Source organism: Macrosteles quadrilineatus, unplaced genomic scaffold, assembly GCF_028750875.1.
Source record: "Macrosteles quadrilineatus isolate MER2022 unplaced genomic scaffold, UCM_ALF_1.0 Scaffold_9__3_contigs__length_116548681, whole genome shotgun sequence".
Taxonomy (NCBI): Eukaryota; Metazoa; Arthropoda; class Insecta; order Hemiptera; family Cicadellidae; genus Macrosteles; species Macrosteles quadrilineatus.
In genome coordinates, this window is record NW_026542602.1 from 94947955 (window position 1) to 94971589 (window position 23635).

General features: G+C 34.5%; 1 protein-coding gene across 1 annotated transcript in view; it reads right to left on the minus strand.

The window, feature by feature from the left end:
- Nucleotides 1–22608, minus strand: part of LOC129002882 (uncharacterized) — a 64576-nt gene extending 41968 nt beyond the window's left edge. The window contains exons 1-3 of the mRNA XM_054430992.1: nucleotides 22322–22608; nucleotides 18938–19099; nucleotides 444–606 (exon numbers count right to left, since the gene is read on the minus strand). Coding sequence (XP_054286967.1) covers nucleotides 444–606; nucleotides 18938–19098 — 324 coding nt within the window. The 5' untranslated portion in view covers nucleotide 19099; nucleotides 22322–22608. The remainder of the gene's footprint in view (nucleotides 1–443; nucleotides 607–18937; nucleotides 19100–22321) is intronic.
- Between the last annotated feature and the right edge of the window lie 1027 nt (nucleotides 22609–23635).

Below are 23635 nucleotides of genomic sequence, written 5' to 3' on the forward strand. Positions count from 1 at the left end.
CAAAACTCAACTTTTGTATCTAGCTGTAAAACAACACACATTATAATCTTGTTTAGCATGCTCTTTACTTATTTACTTAGTTGCTGAAGTTTGGTTTGTTTAAAATGTCTGTCTTCAACAGTTTCTCTATAATTTCACCTCCTCTATCGTTTTAAGTGGTTTGTTGGCCTCCTTTAACCTTGCATTTTCCCAACCCCATTGGCTTCAGACCTGTGTGTACAACATAATATGTTGTTAACTAGCAAACAAGAGGCAGCTGGTACAGTGTAAGAATGAACTGTACTGATAACTTTAGCAGCGTGACATCACTGCCATAGTCTCCTAGTCTATTTCTCTACCAATTGAGCCCCTGACTCACCATGATGACCTCATTATATTTAAAAAATTTAAAATTTGGCAAACATGCAGGTTTGCTAGCACAAAGATCTATACTAGTGTCCTACCTTGCCAGTGTACACATAGACGAGGAACTGTTTGAATGTCTCGCTCTGGAAGTGAGGCAGATAGAGCCGTACAGGTGACGGGTTGCCTGGAGCCGAAGGTGCAACAGAACATCCAGGAATACGACAAATTTCTCCTCTCTTGGCTGTCTGGAAACTTTTGCACCTGAAATACATTTACATTTTTGTAATAAAAATTGTTATTACCGGTATTCCTATCTATTTTGTGTCTCAACAGGTACTTTTGACAAAACTCAGTTCATGACTTATCGTATTTATGGAGGTTGCAGCTATATGGGTTTAAACCAACTATTATCAGAGCGATACAAAAATATTACAGATTTATCATCACATTGTACACCACCGGCAGATCAACATGTTTTCCAGGAAGATGACATTTATTTTGTAGCACAACCAACAGATCATTTCTTATTTGCCAGGAAGGTAGCAAAATAATTTTGGTACTTTGGATTACAGACAACCACTTTTATAATAATTTGATTCGTAAAAGAATGTTTGTTACCCTATATTACCCGTCACTATCTGGTTTACAGCGGTTGTACTATGTTTCTTGCTAGTTAACTTCTCAAAACTCCCTAAAACAGCAAACTAACTCTTGCTACTCAGCTACACAATCATTAAATATTTCATTTGCCCCCATGAACTTCTGAGTTGGACATTCTGTATGCACTTTGATACAGTGACCACTCAAACTCTTGTTGGCTTCAAAGGAAGTGCTTTACTGTATGATCTGCATTGTTTGTCCACCTTTTTTCGAGATAAGGCTGCAAGGGTCACAGCATCTCTTCCATTGGCCCTTGACACAAGTAGGATACTTCATTGTAAGATAGCTTGAAGTACATAACTTCGCAGTCTGTTTGAATTCTTCAAGTACTGTTGCACTTTTAAAGATGGCTAAGAACAGTGGTGTAGTCATGAAGTATGTAGGGAATTGGCTTTGGGGAATGTAAGGAAATAGTATATTTCGTACCTAGGGCTGAAAATTAGATTTTGCCGGCTCGAGAAAACGATCGAGAGCTGCAAAACCATTTTGATCTGAGGTATGAACACAATTTTTCACCACACTATACCCTATAACCACTATTCACCACAATAATAATGCACACTGATAGTCAACGCAACTCGTTATGTGCAGAAATAATTTGAGGAAATCAGCAAAAATAATAATAAATAGTAGCTAGGCAGCGGTGACGATAAAAAAAATTGATTGCAATGCTATGGATACTGATTGTGTATTTAATATGCATTTATGTTTAAGAAAGTAAGCCGGCAGCTGATTTTGTGGCCCTAGGAAACCAATCTCTTCAATTTTTTTCAAAAGAATTCTTTACAAAATTATTTGAAATGTGCTAGTTTCCGGATGGTGTGAACATTAACATTGACTATAACTATCGTAATGTGGTTCTCTTAAATGCAGTGTCAAAAAAAATGTGGTAGGTCTAATTTTGGTTGCTTGCTGACATTTGTTGTTTAATCACTAAATCACTAAAAAATGTTAGTGGTTTTAGTGTTAAGTATCAAAGAACATTTATCTTCAAATTTACTAGATTCCATAATGGGTTAAAGGACATAGATAGATTAGATTAATAGATCTGTCTACTCCTTTAATCTATTATTATATTTCATATTTCATTGTGTATCAACAAAACTTCCATGTTTGATGACTATATCCAAATAACTTTAACAATGGCCTTGTCTACTTAGCACAGAGATAGCCATGACTATGTTGGTCTGATCAATAAACTGACTAGAAATTAACCAGTCTGCAGGTTAGCAATGAAGCTTATTTCTTTATTTTATTATTATCCTGACACATTTTTACTTAAAACGAAAATGATCCTACTATATGGCCAGATGGCAATGGTTTGTAAAGTATTGTCAGGCAGATGGAAATTGGGGTAATCTACAGGTTTGCTGCAGGGGGGATTTGTTTTTAAATTTACTTGAACATAAATTAAAGGTTTACTATTATTGCTTTCATTCATTACAATAATCTCATTTATCAAAACAATCTATATATTTAATACACAGTTGTAACACTGTTTTCTCAGTAATTACTGGACCGATCCACAAGATCTATGTGTCAAATTAAAGGGGATAATGCATAGATTTGCCGAACTTCATTAGAATTCACGTTTTTTCTAAAGGTTAAGACCTACAGCCCTTCAAAGGTCGAGTCAATACAATTCTTATTGAAGAATATAATACACAGTTAATAAATTATTCGTCAGCTGTTTAATGTTTGTCAGACATTTGTTATTATTTTCATAACCTCACTTTCAGTACCTATGTCATAATTAATCTAGGAGTTCCTGTTTATAAACACACAATTTTGATCAAGGAAAAGTGTATGTGTTGACTTTTAATACCACAATGTATTATTTATAAATGTATTTGAACATTATTTTTATGTTTTGGTGTAAATTTTGTATTTTTGCAATGTTTTAGTTTTCCTGCAAAGTGATCTGAAGGAAAGTGGTATGGAATGTGAAATAATACCCATAGTAGGGGATGGAAACTTATTGTTTTGATCAATATAATTTATTCTCTATAGCCACCAGAACCATCATAGGGAAATCTGCTTGCAATTTGTACAGATATAATTGCTAATGAGTGGGAAACATACAAACATTTTATCTTAAGTGATTGATCTTACTCAAGATCAATGTTTGATGTTCAGCAGTACCTACCAAACTTTACCTTTTTGAGATGGGGAGTACGCTGCGATACGTGGAACTACAATTTATCAGTGAACTATAGCCTAAATATTTTTTTCGAGTACACAGGGAAGTTGCTTGAGAAACTGTGACACTTACGATTCGATTCTGGCGAAGAAGTATGTGACTTGATGTTAATGGCAATGTTGACTCAGGTCATTACAGCGTTATTATAAAACTGTATCATTAACCCCAGGGTGTGAAATGTACAAAAAGAAAAAGAAAAGGTAATCCTTAACCGGGCGTAAAGAGACATAGGCCTATAGAACGAAAAAAACACGTAGAGAACCATCGAACTAAAGAAGTAAAGAGCAGTGATGTTGTTTGTTATTTAATAAGTCCCTAAAAAAACACCATCTCTTTTGAATTGGGGTCGTTAAATTGGATTTGTCACAACCGTACTGCAAATCTATGAATTTTGAGTCAGAACAGACTAACAGGGACACAAATATATTTTCCTTATGTTGTCACAAGGGGAAGGTAAAATGAGCTCCTTATCAACATTTTGAGTTTATGGAAAATCTTATCAACGGGACTACAGCGACTTTAAATAAAGTATTAAGGGTCAAAAGAAACAACAAAAGAACTTTTTGAACAATATAATATCACACAACTCTGCATTTGAAATGGCGAGTTCTAAGTCTCACTTGCATCAACATCTTTCTGGTAGAGGTAGTCTTTATAATCTTAAGATCCGGGACTCCTTTTACCATCGGATTGGAACGTAAATACCCTCTAATATTGAACCAAAGTATGTCCAACTTTAAATATACGACGTAAACACAGATCTTTTACTCACAGAATGAATCAAAGATTCGTGAAATGCAACCAACTGCTGATGCGTGATTTACATGTAAGTGACTATCTTTATTCCGTACAACAAATGTAATGAACAAAAAAACAACGAATATAGGAATCTACATGAATAAATTATCTCCATAGTATAAGTTGCTGCTTATTAAGGCAGTGACTAATACTTCAAAGGAAGGAAGGCGAGAAGATTTTCTTACTGCTGATAGCCTTTTTCGAATTCAGCGTGAAAAATACTGTATTTTCTATAGTTTTGGCCGTTTATGAGGAACCAAACAAATTGTTAAAAACTCTACTATCTCATCATTTCAGTAAACTACATTATTTTATGATATCATTATTTTAATAGAAGTTAAATTGATGTCATGAAACAATTGACCGCAAATTAATATTTTTGGGATAGATTTACATTGACCAAAGAATACTCTCAAAGTATAGTGTAGTGATAAGGTTTCCCGAGCAAAGCTCGGTCCCCAGGTACTATAACATTTATTTGGTTAAACTAATATATCGGTTTGTTTAACATAAAATAGTTTATACAGGCCAACTACCAGTTCTGCTTCATGTAAAAAATTAAGCAGCCCTTAAATAAAATACAAAAATAAACAGTATTTGTTAATTATTATGTCTTTTATTGCTGACAATATTCCCGTGGCGGAGCACGGGCGGTTAACTAGTATTATTTAAATTCCTGGTCAAAAAGAATATACATGATATCACAATTAAAACATATACAGGGAAACTATAATTTTCTACCCTCCTAATATGACTGAAAGTAAGATGTGTATAAAGGAATGAAATTTCTTGTGTAGTTTGACCAAGTCAACTCTATTCCTTTAGTCAAGACAATTTTATATTTTTTTATAAAAGCCCAATGGCTCAAAAACAGATAGGCCCATTTTCGAACTATTGAAAAGGTACCGATAATATAGTATGCAATATGATTCAACTGTGTGTAGAGATTTTCTCAAAAATTAGATTTTTTTCAATGTGTTGATTAACATTGAAATCTTTCATTAGTTGTGGAATCCTTCCTCTTCATAGGATAATTATAAAAATTGATGTTTTTGTGTTAATTCAAGATCTTACTGTGGAGTGTGGAGATTGTGTACCAGAGAGTGGAAGGAGACCGAGAGGAGTTGACAAATCTGCTGTAAGCTTGAAGTAAATAAATTAAATTGTAAAGTATAAATGCTGATTCTGTAAAAAAATATGACCGAGTACAGAAGACATTTTGTGATAATGTTTTTAGTATTTCATCATAACCATTGACACAATCACAACAGTTAATCCACAGAATAGAATAGTTTGATGTATTGAGATAAATATTTTCAAATCAACGGAATGTTTCTCCCAGAGTGAGAGCAAACCAACACAATATTCAGCACGATGTCGTCCACCCTGCGCCGTCAGTCCCCTCAAATAAGGTTTAAGTTGGTGAATCGTCCACGTAATTGTGTTTGGTTTGATTCGGGGGAGGAGGACAGAGTACAAATTTGGTCCACTGTAACTAAATTACTCTTACATAATGTGCTTCCTGCTCAACTGAGGCCTACATGTATTGGTTACTTCTGTTCCCAGTGAATTGAATTACGAATGGAAATCGATCTGGTAAAACATATCGGTGTTGACAGAGAAGGGATAAGTTCGTCCGAAGTCCTATGTCCCATGTAAAAAAGAAAGGAAATTCAAGGTGAAATGCAAAAACTATAAAATTTCTTACATACAATTTTGAATTTTAAACAGTGGAACAAGAAGAATTTGTAGAACAGGCTTGCATGTAAGGTAGCTTAAAAATGCCCCAAAAACTCCAAGTCCAAAAGTTATGTAGGCTAAGAACTGTAGGTAACTTCGAAATAAACCCAGATCAATAACTCGAATGCAAGCCAGAACTAAGAGCCTGGACTTCAAGCAACAAATTTGTCACGCACATAGGCCTACACTTGATTTTATGATTATATTTTATACTGCTTTTCCTATGAAATCGTAATACAGTACTTCAAACGACGGTTAATTTTACACCATAATTACTTGGTACTTGGGAGGCCTACATAAGAATGAGGAACAACAATCCCTATAGAATATTTTACCACACTTTTCAAAAGAAAAGATCTCCCCGAATATTACCCTTGTCACCCTCACAGCAAACAATCAGCTGTTGTCTTTTGATGTCGCCGCAAGAATCAGCAGTGATGCCAATCACAGGACTACTCATAAGATGAAGCAGGGTTGCCAATCACGCCGACACTCGATGATGACTACTTGAGTCTTACTCTTTGTGTTTTCTCCCCTTCCCCAGAGCAATAAGCCACTGCATGTGTGATGTGTGACTTTTACCCAGTACCGATCCCTTTGATTGTATTCACCATTATCATGCGGGTCATTTTAAGAAGCCTACTTTGTTCTACCAGGAGAGTGCTTCCATAAAGGTTTTTCATACTGCTCTATAAACTGCGGTATGGAAAACGCGTAGCTTAGTAATAAGTCCAACGTGATCGTTGAATAAGTTCTAAAATACTTAATAAGTGAAGCTATGCCCATATTAGTCCATCACGTTTTGGTCCGTTCTTCCGAAATCTGCTCTAAAACTACACTGCTTACATGCAACACACTTTGAATAGACATAATAAAACGTCTGAAACCCAATGAAAAAGTTCAAGTAAATTTTTATTGAACTCCCCATAGAAAAGCTGCTGGTATTCCAGTAGACTGTCCTAACAATTAGATATGACAAATTTTTGTACTCTCTCGTTTTAGGGTAGGCCTACTCGTACTCTAAAAAGAGACATGGTCAATTACAGATTTTTCCATAGAACCATATAGCCCTGGGTTTTATGCCCCCCTCAAACAGCTAATTATATACAGGATATGCCTTCTTACATATGCACGTTTTAGTGTCAAAGTGCAATGGAGTATACTGTTTACTTAGGGCATGAGACAGCAGACCTAACCTAAAGCCAACTTCGGCCACCCTCTCTCAATACCATTATCATCGTAAAGAAGCTACATGTCATTATAATGAAGATAGATATTGTCTCCCCCAGACAAAATGCCCCGACCATCCACTTAATGTCATAATCTGGAGTTCCACTCGCGTGGGCAATCCATCATCTGAGAATATCAGTAAGTAAACCTAGAAATTGTCGAATACCACCATTATAATCAATGACACCATACATCCTCGATTTTAAAATTGTAAAAATAATTATTGCTAGTTACATTGAGATATTTAGCTCACCAATTTACCAGAGTTTCATTTAATAATTTAAAAGTGTAACTGTGGTTTGTTTTCAAAATATGCACGATCTTATGTGAAGTATTCATCTAGCATGTCAATCCTGCTTAACTTTATAATTCATTCTACATTTAACAACGGGTTACTAAACGAGCTCTGTATACAAATGTACTCCTAAAGTGGTTTATATTTTTTTAATAAAATTGGAAAAAAAACATTTTTATTGGGCTTAGTATTGTTTAGTGTGGTACTTTGGTAATTCTTCCGGGTGCTTCTTTCCTTAATACAGCGTCCGTGTTAGATTTATGACTAGGGAAATTTTCCTCCTAGAGATGGAATGACAGGCGATCTTGACTTGGGTGGAGAAACAAGCTGACAGCTGCCACCAGGGGGAGTGTTAACCGCAACTTCGATAGCACTGGCGAGATATGACTTGGGGAACAGTGAAGCCAAACCCAAAAGCTCATTTACGGCATACAACAAGGGTAAAAAGTGGCGTCCATCACATTATTCAGTATCCCTAAGTTCAAGGATACTTCCAGTAGGCTGGGTATCCAGTATGCACTAGCACTAGATGAACAAAGTCGATGAAGAGTCTGGCACTGCAGACACAATAAGCACGCGGACTCACATAGGAGGCAACTTTCAATGAATTTTCCTCCCTTTGGAGTTTGGTAAATGGTAAATATGGAACTTGGCGGTAATTTCTCTTACCAGCATGGTCGGAGCAAAACATGTTAATCTAAGTCAGCATTCCTTTTTGATCTAACTCCATTGTCGCATGACAAACGCCTATCTGAAGGAATGTGCAAGACAATTTGTACAATATTGGAGTCTAGGTTCTATGTGAGTGTTTACAGACGGTGTTTGTAAGAATAATTTAGACCATCGGTGTCCGTTACCGAAATATGACATTGCACCTGGGCAAAAACTACTATATTAATCTAGCCCCATAGCTAAGTAAAGATTGATACATTGTTATTCTGAAATAATGACATAAGCACCATTAGCAAATACACCATAAGTCATAAAAGTATTACTATAAGTAAACGTTACATTTCATTAGAGCTTAGAGATGGACTGTTTTCTAGGAGAGTGTGAACGCTTAGGAAAAGGAGGATTTGGGTCGAGGGCCCAGCTGGAGTTTCCAGGACTAATGGACAAAAACACTTGCAATCAGCCAATCAGCCTTTGAGGATATTGCCCTTGTCTGTACAGTGGGTTGGGGGGAGGGCGGTAAATGTTAAGGGACAACTCTTTGGATGTTGCAGAAGAAAACCATCTTGTCAGATAAGGTAAGAGTGATCACATAATAAACTTTAATACACATACTGTTACTTAATAACGAATACTAAATCTTGATAAATGCTATTGAATAACTATGTAAATGAAACTATTCTCCATATATTTTGGGTTTTCAAGCTATTAAAATTCGTGTTAACACATAAACCTACTTCTTTACCAAATAACAAATCAGTAATAAGAATAAGAATACCTTATACCTTAATATTTTATGTTAATAAAATATTCTATTACGTGATACTTAAAGTAATAATGAACCACACCGTTTTCATAAGATGATGTGGATAAGATTTAATCCTTTTTTTGAATTGTTAATCAATTAAAGTCTTCTAAAGAGCCATAGCGCAAACGCTCTGTGAATTATTTAAGAATTTTTTATCTGAGAAAAAAATACACAGATTAAATATTCATTGTTGTAAGTTAATACGATATTTTGGGAAAATAATGTTGGTTAAACCAATAATTTTACAATTGAAACTAGTTCTATGCGCATATTCGTCGGATTCGGAGAACTACTTTAGATGTGTACATATTCAAAACTTTTGAAATCTCACACAAGAAAAGAACACAAGCAAAAAAACACCATGCGAGAGTTTGAAAGTGGAAAATGACAATGAAAATTCACGTCAAAGTCGGAGAAGATCAAAGACATGTAAAGAAACAAGCTGATTTGTACGTACAAAGATGTTTAATAAAGGTAATGTATCCTTCGCAAAAAAGCGCCCTTTAGTGAAGACCAGTGCATATTTTTGCATGTCAACTCCCTTTATCTATAAGAAGTTTGCACACAGTGTAAAGCTAAACATACAATGCTCATTCAGATGCATCCATCTAGAAAAATTAAAAATCCTTTGATTTCGATTAGCTTTTGTTTCATTCTTTAAACCCACATGTGTTTTGTAATGGTTTAATCCAAGAATGGGTTATTAGCTGTTAGCAGGGCTTGATTAGAGGGATTTTGATTCAAAGAAGGTCTCTATGGAACTGAAAAGTTTGTTTGATGTTCACACGACGCTCTTCTAATCTTGAAATGGCTCTCATCTTATTGTTTTCTAGAGATTTCACTGGAGATTTCTATTCTTACAAGTATGTGATAAGCCCTCTCAGATAAATTAACTAGATGAACAAAAACCTCAAATTTGGTGAATAATTTATGTATAGGACAATTTATACTGATCAATATCTTGGAAAAATCGATATTGCTAATTTGGAGCTATATTAAATTAATTGTTTTACTAGATTGAGGATTATTTAGATTGTTTTTATTCCCTACGAAACTTACACACCAGGATCACACAGGGACACGATACTCTGTTTTAAATATTGGAATTTGAAGGAGCATAGGTCAAATTTGGTAATGCCGTTTGTCGTTTCAAAATATGCACCATTACTTTTTTCTATGCTATACAATTTTACATGATTCGTTAAAAATATTCAATGATGGTTGTTAGTCAGTTGCGGTAAAACTAAAAAAAAATAGCTGCCATAGGAACAATATTGTGTTTGTAAAAAAATCCCTGAATTCAAAGGAGCAATTGTTAATGCCAACACTTTTGACCATCTACGTATTTTAATTGGCGTTAAACTAAAAATTTCTAAAAGGTGTTTGACGATAAACGTTTACTATTTATAAGGAGAATGGGAGCATGAAATAATTTACAAAGATAGAGGTGTTAATGGAACTAAATGTCAAAAGTCAAAGAAAACACCTCAAAGCCGTCTGACAGAAATCCAGCGCCAAGCTGTTTGCCTAGAAAAGCGTAAATTTTGCCGAATCTGTACTGAAATTCATTTAAAGTGTTTTAAACAGTCTTTTCATGAGTTTGTGGGTATAAACTTATGCTTAGTCTATAAAAACTGCCAAACCTTTACAATTTTTGCCGAACATATAGGAAATCGATAAAAAAAGCAAGAATTAGTATTTCAGACTGATGAATACTGAAAAAATTACTTTGGGAGTGTTTATAAAATTGTTTTTAATATTTTGAAATTAAAAAAAAAAAACATAGCGTTATAAGAAATTTCGATTATCAAATGTTACAAAAATCACTTCCTTATGCAAGCAATAACTGTTTTTGTTGATTATTAAAATTAAGCCTACTCATCGAATGTTGAGATTAAACCTGATTTAGGCTTAGTATTATTACACGGAAACTTTATAACGTGACTTTATGGCAACTTATATTTAATATTATTTAGTGTTAGATATTTAAAATAAATAGATAGTTAAATAGATAAATAAATAAATAGATAGTTATAAATAGAGTGTTAGATAGTGTAAAAAGCCATAACTATCTAATCAATATTTATATCTTTAAATTCCAAAATACTATTTCGCAATTAAAACAGTCTTTCTCTGTTCCCGTTCAGCTATCCAAATTATGAAATTGTAGAGTTAAAAATTGCAAGGATTGCCAATTTCTGCAATATAGGGTTTAGGTAATTAATTTCATTCTATAGGCAAAACCCATTGGGGTGGATGTAAAACTAATAAGAAATCGTCTATTATGATAAAATTCTCATTCTATTTATTAGTAGTCCCTGTAGACATCAGAAGGATAATTGAAGAAGTCTGCAAGTAAGCTTTGAAAGGAAACTCTCTTGGGAAAATACGTTTTGGCTAATGATTGCCAATGATATTAATTGCGCAATTGTTCACTGAATGTTCATATCGACGCGTGAACTCCAACAATTGTGAACCCCTTGAGTATCAGCTCCATCACCAAATTGAAATCTCACAGTTCTCTTGTTTTGCGAGTTCAATAATTCGAATGGCTGATCTTTCAAAGGAGTGGATTAATTTAAATTTAGTTTGGAAGGAAATGTAGAATTATATTATGTTTAACTTGTCTGATACTTTCTAACTAGTTTTATTCTTTTTCACCGGAACGTTTGGATGTTATGTTGTACTTGATGTTCAAGATTATCTTATGAATTATTTTAATAGTCACCGTAACATGACTTTTAGATAACGACTTGTGTTTCTTCAAAATTTTCATAAGGTCTCGAGTTTTTGTTTTTCAATGCTTAGCAGTGTATAAATTGAGATACAATCTATTATCCTTGACTATTGATTGAAGTGGACTTCCTCCATGAAGATTACCGTTATAATTACCGTATTTTAAATTATTATAATGAAAATCGACACAGCTGACAGAGTGCGCTCATGTAAATGAGTCACTTATGTAAACGCCAAATTATTATCCAAGACAAAATGAAAGGTCGACTTTATAGTTAACTATATTGTATTTAGGTAACATCTAACTTTAAAAATGTCAAAAACTGTGGATGAAAATAGAATCTTGACAGTAGCGCACGCTTTTTTTTGTTTATTCATCTGTGTTAAATTTTAATGAAAAAAATTCTACAGACGGTGCATATTATAGTTGGGATTTCCAATTTTGTATCCAACAGGAAATGTTGTTGGCCAAACTTTGGAATTTATAACGCAAACAACTTTCCAGTAAACTTTATTCACAGTAAGAAAAACTTATCAGTTGTTGAAAGTTACGGAAACCTAGACAAATGGTTCAGGAGAAACTTAACTTAACGTAAAACATGGAATATCCTGCAGTTTACTTTATTATATTGGTATACTGGTACTATTTTTTTAGTATATCATGATCTATACATATAATTATAAAACATCCTACTACAATCTACGAACTTCAAACGTAAAATTTACTAGACGGCCAGACTCAATATAATGTCTTGGTACAGTCAGTCTGGCCCTGGTCTAAATTTAACCAAACGATTCAAATAGCAAATATTTAAACATTTATGAAATCATGAAGAGAGAAAATCTAAAATGTAGTAAAACAGGGACTCGGAATGATTTGACGACTTTCTCTCGAGTGATGAAGTTGGAACGATCTCTGAGGGAGAGTTAACTTCTCGTCTCAATTTTGGTTTCTGAGATTGATTAGAGAAGTTCCAAATCAAACTTTGACTTGGAAATGAGTCGTATAAACAAACAATTTAAGTTATCCCTCAAGTGGTTCATTGGCTGCGGGATGTAACAACAACTTTGTTGTCTTCTGTTTTCACAATAGGCTACTTCCTGCTCCCCTTGTCATCTTGCCTAGATAATCTTGCAATATTAGTTTGTACAAATATTTGAGATTAAGTAAAATTTTGCGAAGATATTTTTTAAATGAAATATATCATGATTGTGTGTGTGCGATATTGTTGTGCTGTTCTCGTCGTTAGTTCTGGTCAAGTTCGTTAAACGTTGGATGATATTGACGTTGATTGATATTGAATACTATGTGGTTTTCTCCAATTTGTGGGTGAATCTACAGTATCAGTATCTTTTACTTTTAGACCGGGCGTATGCTGAGACGCACGTGACACAACGCACGCAAGCCAAGTTTTTCGGCGCAAGCCACGCAGCACACGAATTTTTGACTAGCGCATGCTGAGACGCAGCACACGCAACACATGCAGTCGCCAAGTAGTAACTGATTTTCAGCTGTTGTAAACAGTTTTAAATTTCGATTGTGGCAATCGTATCAATCGAAATTATTTATCGATTGATTTATTAGGTAAGGTAAAGCCCACGTAAAGCCTATTGTTGTCGATTGCTCGACATTTCGATGGTATAATAACACAATCGTTATAGACGAAATAATTGAATCACTTGGGTAAAAAGCTACTTATTTGCATAGTAGAATTGAAAAGAAGCTGGAAGTTGTTTTTAGAGGTTATCTTTACATAAAATTATTTCGTTTTCTAGCTCTGTTTTGGTTAATTAATGATTCAATATGACGAAAAATATAGTTTACCAAACGGGCAAAAAGTGACTTTTTAACCCTCGCTCATTTTCCGAACTCTGCTTCGCTCGATCGTAAAACTTAACCTCTGGTCAAAAAGAGTCACTTTAGGCCCTAGTGATGAAATATACTATTTATCTTAAATTCTTTTCTAAAGCTACTGGTGGTCTCTTGTCTGTGGTTGCACCATAGACAGACCTAAGGGAGTATGTTTTATCTATGGTTGCACCTAAGAAAAAATGGCATGTGGTGTACATTCTGCTCCTGTACCTCCTAAACGAGTAAGTTTTGAGAGGATATTCAAAGAGTAAATACGCCTTGGTACTTTAAATAGCATATAAAAGACCATAAAATACAGAGTGTTTCAATTTTAAAGTTAGCTGTCACTTTAGGCAAATGGTAGTCATTTTTAAATAAATTGAATCAATATTTTTGATATATTTTTTAGAATGTAGACACTATTTAGGCCTAAGCCTTATTTACTACTGTATATGCATTATCCTCTTTAAACATACTTGTTTATGAGCTGTAGGAGGCAGAATGTACAAAGCAAGCCACTTTTTTTTAAGTGCAACAAGCCGTAAGTCCTAAACGAGTAGCTTAATAAAAAGAACTTAAGGAATACAAACTTTTTTAAATCGCATTTACTTTCCAAAACAATCATAAAATAGGCTACAGGGTATTCCATAAAAATATTTAAGTTGTTAACCATGTTGGAAAATGCAGTCATATTAAAAAAAGCTCCTTAAAAAAAGGGGGAGAGTCTCATAAGAATGTAAACCTACGTGTATTCGAACGTTTTCGCAAATATCTACAGGTTGGTACGAATGCGGCCGCCACTACCGTTTCCTGCTGAGATGCTGGAAAACCAATGTAATGCAAATAAGTTGCATAGCAAAGTTTTCAAATATAAAATGTGAATAATGCATTGATAAAATATTAATACATGTGCTGAACTAGTTAATTAACGTATAGGAATTATATAGGTGTTATTGAGGCATTTCCCTAAATTACGAAGCTATGGTCATTGACTAAGGAAACAAAACAAACTCTGTTTCCCTTGTCTGTGCTAAGGCTAAATATACATAGTATCACAAAAAAAAAACGTAGCAGAACCAGATTCTACATACAAAAATAAGATGAAAAAAAGGAATATAATTTTTCCCAAAATCGCTTAATATTAATATTATGACCTTTAATTGTTTATGACCTTTGATTTGGATTTTCAGCTCTAAACAGGATTTTAAGAACAAGTACAATGTGTTACGTGGATTCAAAAATGGAAATAACAATATTTTTAAATTATAAAGCTCCGTTCCGATAGTCCCATCATGAGGTTTCAAAACTGCATGGTTTACTTCATACACCACAGATAATTCACTTTGGAACTCAATCGACGCTCGTTTGTTTGTTGTCATCGTTCACACGAGTTGTGTTTAGTGTGTCTGAAAATCTGTGTCTGTGCTACAAACTGAGATAAGCCACGCAGCACACGTATTTAGTTGCAGAGAACACAGCTGGTTGGTTGTCAAGATGGCTGAAAGTACCTACTACATCGAGTCCGACAAGGGAATTGAGGAATTGGTTCGTCTAAAAGCTGTGTCGCATGCGTTGAAAACTGTGACAGGCCGGCCCACGCGTGTGTCAGGCACATACACGCGTGCGTCTCAGCTTACGCGGCGCCGTAAGTTAACATGACGGCACAGTTTTCTGCCTTGTGCCAATGAATACAAACCACTACCATTGCTTGTGCTGCGTTGCGTGCGTTGCGCCGCGTGCGTCTCAGCATACGCCCCGCTGTTATGCAGGGAAAACATGTTTGTAAATAGAGCTTGCAATTTATTTGCAATCATTTTAAAGTTAGTTGTTACTAATTTATATATTTATGTATGCCTTGACATCGAACATTCTTGTAGATGCAGATTGGCTTGTCTGCAGTTATAAAAATTAACACAAATAATTGAAGACATCAACAAAAATAAATGTTACCTGACATAAATCTGCTAAACTCGTCTAAAACTGCTGGGTAAGTATAATATATGACGAGAACATGTTTAATCCTTACTTTCACAAAGTGAATAAATACCCCCGCCGCAGCAAACCTGCCGACTAAGCGAATTTCCATTTGTCTGAATTGATTTTCAATTAAACCTATTTAAATAACATTAGGTTTAACGAGTACCTAGGTATGCTGCTACAAAGAAACTAATAAAGTGTATTTTTTACTAAAATATTCTTAGCTTAGTATAAAATAAATAAGTTAGCCAAGTTTGATCAAAATATATCCATAAACAAGCAAACTACAACATTTTACAATATTCTCCATAAGAATAGCATGGGAATTTTAAATTTACAATTTTTTAAATTTTCTCCGTTACCGATAACCGTACAAAAACATTTTAATATACTAAATTATTAGTTTTTTAAGCTCTTTAAAAAGGTCTAGAGAGAAATTGAGAAATTTTGTGTTTTGAGGGTCAAAAATGAGAAAAACCAATTTTTACCCCATAAAACCCCCCGTAAAACCCCGTTCCCATGGTCCGATCATGCTGGTTCGCGAACTCATTCAAGTTTATCCTGCCTTACACCTTTAAACGAAATTTCATCAAAATCGGACAAAATTTACTCAAGTTATCGCGTTCACGGACGTATATATATATATATATATATATATACATATATAAAAATTTGAACGATTGGTGTTTTTAGCTTCTGGGGACATCAAAATGAAAAAGTAAATCGGTCCCGGGCCTAGGTCTTACCGTGCCACCTACGGTAATAGCTACTTCCCTATAGGGAAATTCGCTAAAACTGGAAATATCTTTGTGTTCACTCAAGATTTATGGGTTCTAAACCAAATCAACCGGATATTTTTGAAAGTATGCTAGAAAATATCCAGTTGTCAAGACGTATGTTGACCTATGCCAGATCCATGGAGATCCATGTTTATACCGTTCATACAAATTGGCTAATGCTGATTTTTACTGGAATCAAACCAAGGTAATAATATTAACATGTTGCGCGTAGGACACTAGGCCGAGCGACCAACAGCTGTGTTAATGTCATGTTAATGACGTCATTACGGTGTTAATTACCCTGCTACAGGCCGCCGATGGTGCTCCATGTGATTTAGGTGACATGTGCACGTAGATACTACAGGTATGCATTTAAAACAACATATTATTAATGTTAAACTATATTAAGTGGACGAGGTTCTCCGATACATATTATTCTAGATTGATACACCTATTATTTTTTTAGATTGGTTGTTCTGTTAGATTAGAATAAAAATGGGTTCCGAACCATTGGGTCTCAGTATTGATACACGAGTAAAACTTTGTGAAACCCATCCGGTGAGTGGCGCGATTTTAGCTTCCAGGACATAAGTGAGGTTAACTGTAAGAAAGGACCATGAGGTCCTAAGTTCGCCTCAATAAAGAAGGATTTTCATTTCATTTCATTTCATTTCAAGTGACAAGCCCTAAAAGAACCATTCCTAAAATAACTAGGTATTCATGCCTAATGTTCAACCTCTAAGGAATAGTTTGAAAATAAGACGAACTTAAATTTAAAATTAAAATAAATATTACATTACTCAAAGTACAGTAATTGATTCATATATGCTGGATAGCATAAATTTATAACAAAATTAGTCGTATATAAGATTATTTATTTAAAATTAGAGGCATAAAAATAAAAAGTCGATTTACCGACCATGTTTGCTTTGTAAAATTAATTGAAGTTTTCGCAAACTCGATTACTCTTACTTCGCCGTTCCTATTTTCTGTCAACGGATTGAAGACTCATGCAATTTAAACAGGTTTGCTTATTAGATGCTTATTAGGCTTGCTATTAGATTATTACTAACCGTCTTCTGGTGACTTTCAAGCATGGCAAATATCACCTTAAACAAGTTTAACAGGAACAAACTGGCTGATTTTGGAGATTTCTTCACAACATAGTGACAAACAAAATTAAGACTTCTGCTTTGGTGAAAGTAGTTTGTAGAGTAATCGGGAATGTATTATAGTAAACAACTTAAGGAATAATGACATTCACTAATTATCAGAGTCAACAATCCCTTCGCTGGCGTCACTTCTCCCTGTTAATATGATACGTTCTATAAATACCTATGTATGTAGTTTGTTGGTTGCAATCACAATATTCAAGTTCCTATACAGAGCTACTATATCATAAGTTGTTATGGTCTGTTCAAAATAATTGCTCCAACTAAAATATTGCTATTTGTCACCGCTTCTATCCATAGCGTATTTTCTTGCCAAAACTCAATTTACACTGTGAGGTCAAACTCATATAAAAACATATAAAATGTCTTCACTCCATTCTAAACTAACTTAATCTCTTCAAAATTATGATTCAAAAAGTCCTCGCGAAATAAAATATTCTTTTTGAACGGACGATTTCAAAAGGACGCCGACGCTAAGATAAGGATCCTCAAGTCGAATGGCACTTTTAGCTTATCAAAGGCTCATGAAGTACACTCGTCACATAGAGTAAACAACCGTCTGAATACGAGCATCTTATTATACTCTATGGCTAGGTCTTTGACGTCGAGCGTTCTTGTAGGTACAGATTGGCTTGTCTGCAGTTATAATTGCCCGTGTATTCCGAAGGGTCTAAAAGCACGTGGGAAATATATTCTTAAGATTGAATAGGCATTGAAGCTATGCGTCATTGAAGATTCTTCAGGTTTCTTTACCATAGGTTCTTTGAAGATTCTTCAATGCAGATGACGCATGAGTATCAATTAGCGCGTTGAAGTTTAAAACTTCACTTTTTGTAAAGAAAGAGAGACTTTGATCTTTTAAATGTACCTGCAATCTTTGTTGGTTTCAGAATAGTTGTTCAAGAAGGGTACTTGCAAAGAGCTTCTTATTAGTTACGAATCTTAATTATGTGGTTTCATTTAACAGGAAGACCGTTCGTAAGTAAAAGAAACATTGCTTTTATAACGCAATATAACTTGATGCATTTGTTAGTTCGAGGAAATAGATTTTTCTTTTTTACATTAAAGTTATGTTATGAGGGAAATGTTCTCTTTTGGGTTTTGCACTACTATTATAAATATACATTATAGTCTAGCACTTCTAGTATTGTTAGAAAGTCCGCTGAATTGGATGGAAACTGTAGTTTTACACTCTGTCGAGTACTCAATACTCAACTATGCTCTAATTGATTTAAAAACTCGTTACAAATGTAACGAGGCAATGTAATGAATACATGCTAATATTAATTCTTACTGAATAGAAGTAGTTAAAGTTTTTATTGTATTAACATCACCCTGTAGGCGTTCAACTGACAAATTAAAGTTTTAGCCAATGATATAATAAAAAATAACATGGTTCACCGGTTCACTAACAAAGGAAGGCTACTACAACACCGTTTATATTCTATTGGAAACAGCTTGTAACCAAGCTCAACTAAAATGCCTAACTAATTCTAACTGGGATATTTTATATCACACCAACAACAATAATCATCAACCTAAAATGATCAATCCTAAACTAATGCGATTTGACCGTCATATAGAATACTTATAGTACAAAACTATCGTATCCCTTTACATGTAAGGATAAAGCCAATACAGAGACTAATCTATTGTAGCATGATGAATCCTACCTGGCCATCAGTATAATCCTGTGGGCGTATATAGGAGCCTCCTCCCGTCCTACCAGGAACAGGATGTCCGAGGACTCGTGGTCATCCAGGAGTCGCTGCAGATCCTCGAGGAGTTGAGGGACTCCTGACAAGGACTTGTCTGGAATCACTCGGGTACCCATCCTGGAACAAGTTGAATTTATAGTTTTTACTTTTGTTAGTAATACTCGGTCAACATAATGCAAATATGTCTCTGACAATCTAATGCGACTGGTCTAGACTCTAACCTTCTCTTGATGAATTATTATATAAACTGATATTTCTATAGTTATGATGGAATTAAAATTTTTCTGGTATCGATATCATTAACAGTTAAATATTAATCGGGAAGATTAATTTTGTACCTGTTCAAAGGTTTTGATTATTTAAAATATGTTCTATACCATACCTTAAGTTGAGTAGGTATTTTCAAATCATTAACATAACCATTACAAATATGTTGGCTATTCTCAGGACCGAACCAACAACCTAATGAATACTGAGCGAGCACTTAACTATCAGTAGTCTGATTTAAGGAACCTAAAACATTCTTTACCAATTAGGTCACTGAATTGTCATTTATCGATTCACTGGTTGTAAATGTATGTTAATTGCCCATTCTAGGATTACTATCCGAGCTACCCTTGTAACGAGCAACCCCTCATCAGTCTTTCTCTCTCATCCTCTCTCTCTGACTCTCTCTCTCTCTCCCCCGCCCCCATCAAACCACCCTGGGGCTGGGGGTAGCAATCAGCCCTCTTTGTTGGCTAACTTTGTTGCGGGGTTAGTGTAGTTGGACCTGCGAATCCTCTGTGGCCTGGCGGGAAGAATCGTTCAGACTTCCGAAATGGCATCATAAATTGGGATATTTTTGAGGGAACTAATATTGAGGGTTAATTTTTTGAGGGTTGTGACAGTAGTAGTTACAGAATTTGATGTTCAAATTTTGAATATTTTTTGTGACGTGTCCTCTCTATTCTGTGCTAATATACTGTGCACTAATAACTACAGAGAATATAGTCTATACAATAAAGTCACTGTTTTTGACTTATTGAGTATCACTAAATAACAAGCTATATACAGTTTCGGAGATAGGGGAGATAAACCGCTTTTACATAAGGCCAGTTACACTCTAGCTAGGACCATAAGCTCACTGTTCAAAGACATCTGGGTCTACAGTCCGTGAGGAAGGCGAAGGACTCTGAGGGATTCGTACCATTTGGCTTGGCCTATGAGAAACTACTGTGACTATTCCTAGGAGATGAGTACTTATATAACTGTGGGGTGGAATGAACATCATTCACTAACTTTAGAGTGGATTAGAAATGTTGTTCTGACCTTCTGTAGATGAAATAGGAATCGCTCTCTAACTGTGACATTAAGGACTGATGTCATTTACCAATTATGAGTTTAAGAACGCATGTCATGAACTGTGAATTGAAATAGGATGACTACCTTAAACTGGCGCTTCAAAAGTAAAATATAAATTATAAATGTTACCCTAACTGCAAAGCAGGGTTTTCTAGTTTTTATTACAGTGAGAAAAAAACAAGAATCTTCCTATCAGTCATACAGTGAGAAGGCCCAGGATTTACTACCATAACTGTGGGATGGTATTATTTCCCTTAAAATGTGATGAGAAAAAATGTATATTAATCAAAGTTTTAACTCCAGCTAAAAATAGGTCCCCGATTTACAGAAGGTTGACAAACTTGATTGCGACACGTGCTAATAGCCGCGAAATCATGGTTACGACTTTCAAAAGGGGTTGGCAAGTGGTAATTCATTAAGTCCTGACTATTTCTGGCCGGATTGCTGTGCGTAATTGAATGTTAAAGAGTAGGCCCTAACTAAGCGCTGGTAAGCCCATGGGTTGGCTGCATGCAATCATCTAGTTCACGGGGGTTAGTGAAAAGATTCGCTCATCAAGAAGTATTCTGAGAGTGCTAGGTGGACGAGCTGTTTCGCTGTTTCTCAGAGGCAAGATCTTTAGTTTCGATCAAATGCATATGGATGGATTCAATTCGGCTATAAATTAGACGTGGGATGAATACACAGATATTTTGGACGTTTGTCAATTTATTGTAATTGATTTGATTATAATATTTCAGGTATCTTGCAATTTTAAAATCGTCCTGTATGAGACTGCTTTCGATATGACCACAATTTATTTCTTCAACAATTTACGAGCCAAAATCACATTTCAGTCAGATGTAGTTTCAAGTCTTTTAAGCATTGGGTTGTATAATGTTTGGTGATTCTTTACTTTCTTTTGTGTTAATCGGGTCAGGAACTGAAGAACTTCTAAACTAAAGCGATTTAAAGGGGTACAAGATGGAAAATAATACATTTTATCTGCTTATGGAATTATGGCTAAGTTTTCAAAATTCTCAAAAACCGTTTTGCTGGACATACGTCTGACCATTACGTAAATCACCAGTAAAGAGCCGCATTGATGGTTCAATGGTTAGATAATTCACATTTTACACTTTTAAAGCTGTAATAGTTTTAATAACTGCACATAAAGTGTCAACGGTACTAAATTAATTAAGTAGATACTTATTGGAACAAATATGGATTTTCTTATTTTAGCGAATTTCCCGTATAGGGAATAAGCTATTTAGCCTATTACTTGTGTATCATCATTGTATATTTTTTTACACAATATCATTAAAAGTTAGACTCGAGAAGATTTTGAAAAAATAATTATATTATATAAGTTATATAACTATAAATTAGTTTATATTAAGGCTTGTGCTCATGTGATAATTTTTACATTTAATGTACAGTTGAGACAGTAAGTAGCAGATTCATATTAATGGCAAAACTATGTAGCCACAATATCTTCGCCTGGATTTATCATAACACATGTTAAATACTTCCACCGCAGCAAACTTGCAGACTAAAATTAGAATAATGGGTAATTTAAATTTACAATTTTTTTAATTTTCTCCGTATCCAATAACCATACCAAAACACTTCAGAATACTTCATATTATAGAATATTCATTATTCAGAATATTCATTATTTAAGCTCGAAAAAAATGTTTGGGAAGGAATGGAAAATTCTTTGATTTAAGTACCCCAAATTAGATAATACTGTTGGTAAAGAGCAGTATCTATTAGAAGTAAATAGTATTGCACTATTATTGGAATAGAACAATTTTAACATTCTCCTAGGTGTTATGTAGCCAAATAAGACTAACAAAAATATGGTTTCAGTCTGTTAATGAAATACAATAATTTTATTTCGTTACCCAAGTTAGCTCTCATATTCATTCTTTCATTTTATTCCAAAAACTGTTTTATCGCAAAAAACTATATTGATAGAAATCATTCTCGATTGTAAAAAGAACAAATACATACCTTAATCTAAAAGGGCGAGCGACCTTTTTAGGCAACACTAAGCCTAACCGTTTCACTTTGATGGGTAAAGCCTCAGCGACAAATAAAATTCACTACGCAACCCCTAAGTTACGATAACGGAATCCGCACTCAATTTTCAATCACACATCACAAAATACGCCACTGTTGACAAATAAACAACCTATAACTGATGTAACGATAACCAACAATCACAATAAAGTTCACAAACACATCACAAAACACACGGTCGCGATGCGATCTATAATGAACTAAAAGTGAAAGTTTGTGATAAAAAGTTAACGGGACGAGCCGACGGTCCTTGAGGGTGTAAGAGAAGGACTAAGGAGTAGACTGAGGATCTGCAGACGACGCCGACAGGCGTACAGTGTTGCCAAGTCGAACAAACCCTGGGACAGGTCAAGAAATTGGGCTTTTTTGCACCTACCCACCGGTTTTCTCTAAAAGGTTTACCTATCTTAGTCAATGTGTGACAAATATATATGGTTTCTTATTTGAATAATGTTTTTTCTTAATATAATTTTATGTTATTCTGAAATTAGAAAAAAATTTGCAAAAGGAATCCATATCTTTAATAATAAAAGTACCAGCCACACTTACCTAGTTTGGTCAAAACACCCTTAGTTGGTTCTGTAAATAGGCAAACTTATTTGCTGTAAATGAACTCCTTCTTATTTGGCGAGTAAACATTTTTGTTCTGGTTTTGCTCCAGTGCGGTGTGTCGATCATTGATATTACATTTTTAACATTACAGTTTAACATTATGTGAGGGGTTTTAACTGAGAATATTTCTTCAAGTTCTAATTGTAATTGAAACTGTAATTTACACTACTAGATGAAAATACAATATTTGTACATCAAATTTGCTGCAGATGTCTTTTTGGTATTAAAGGGCAAGTTGGTTTGCGGCATTGAACATATCTCGTTCAACGTGATCAGTTTGCAATGGCTTAGATTGATATAATTCATCGATCAAAGCTATCAACTATTCGTTGTCATATACTACTATTCATTTTTATATTACCAACTATTCACTCTTCGTTTGAACATTGTTTGACTGAAGGAAACTCTTTGAATAATGAAAAAATATTAAAAAACATCAATTTTTGTCAAACACAAAGAGTATTTTTCTTCACTTGAAGTCCATCTATTTGAAATACATTCGGCACCAAATCAATGAAAACAAAACAATAACAATGCTTTTCCTTTCACCGAGCGACATAATATGTTCCCCAATGGAAATTCCCTTGTATAGCTTTCGAGATAATCATTCAGAATTCAGATCTTCTTCAGTTA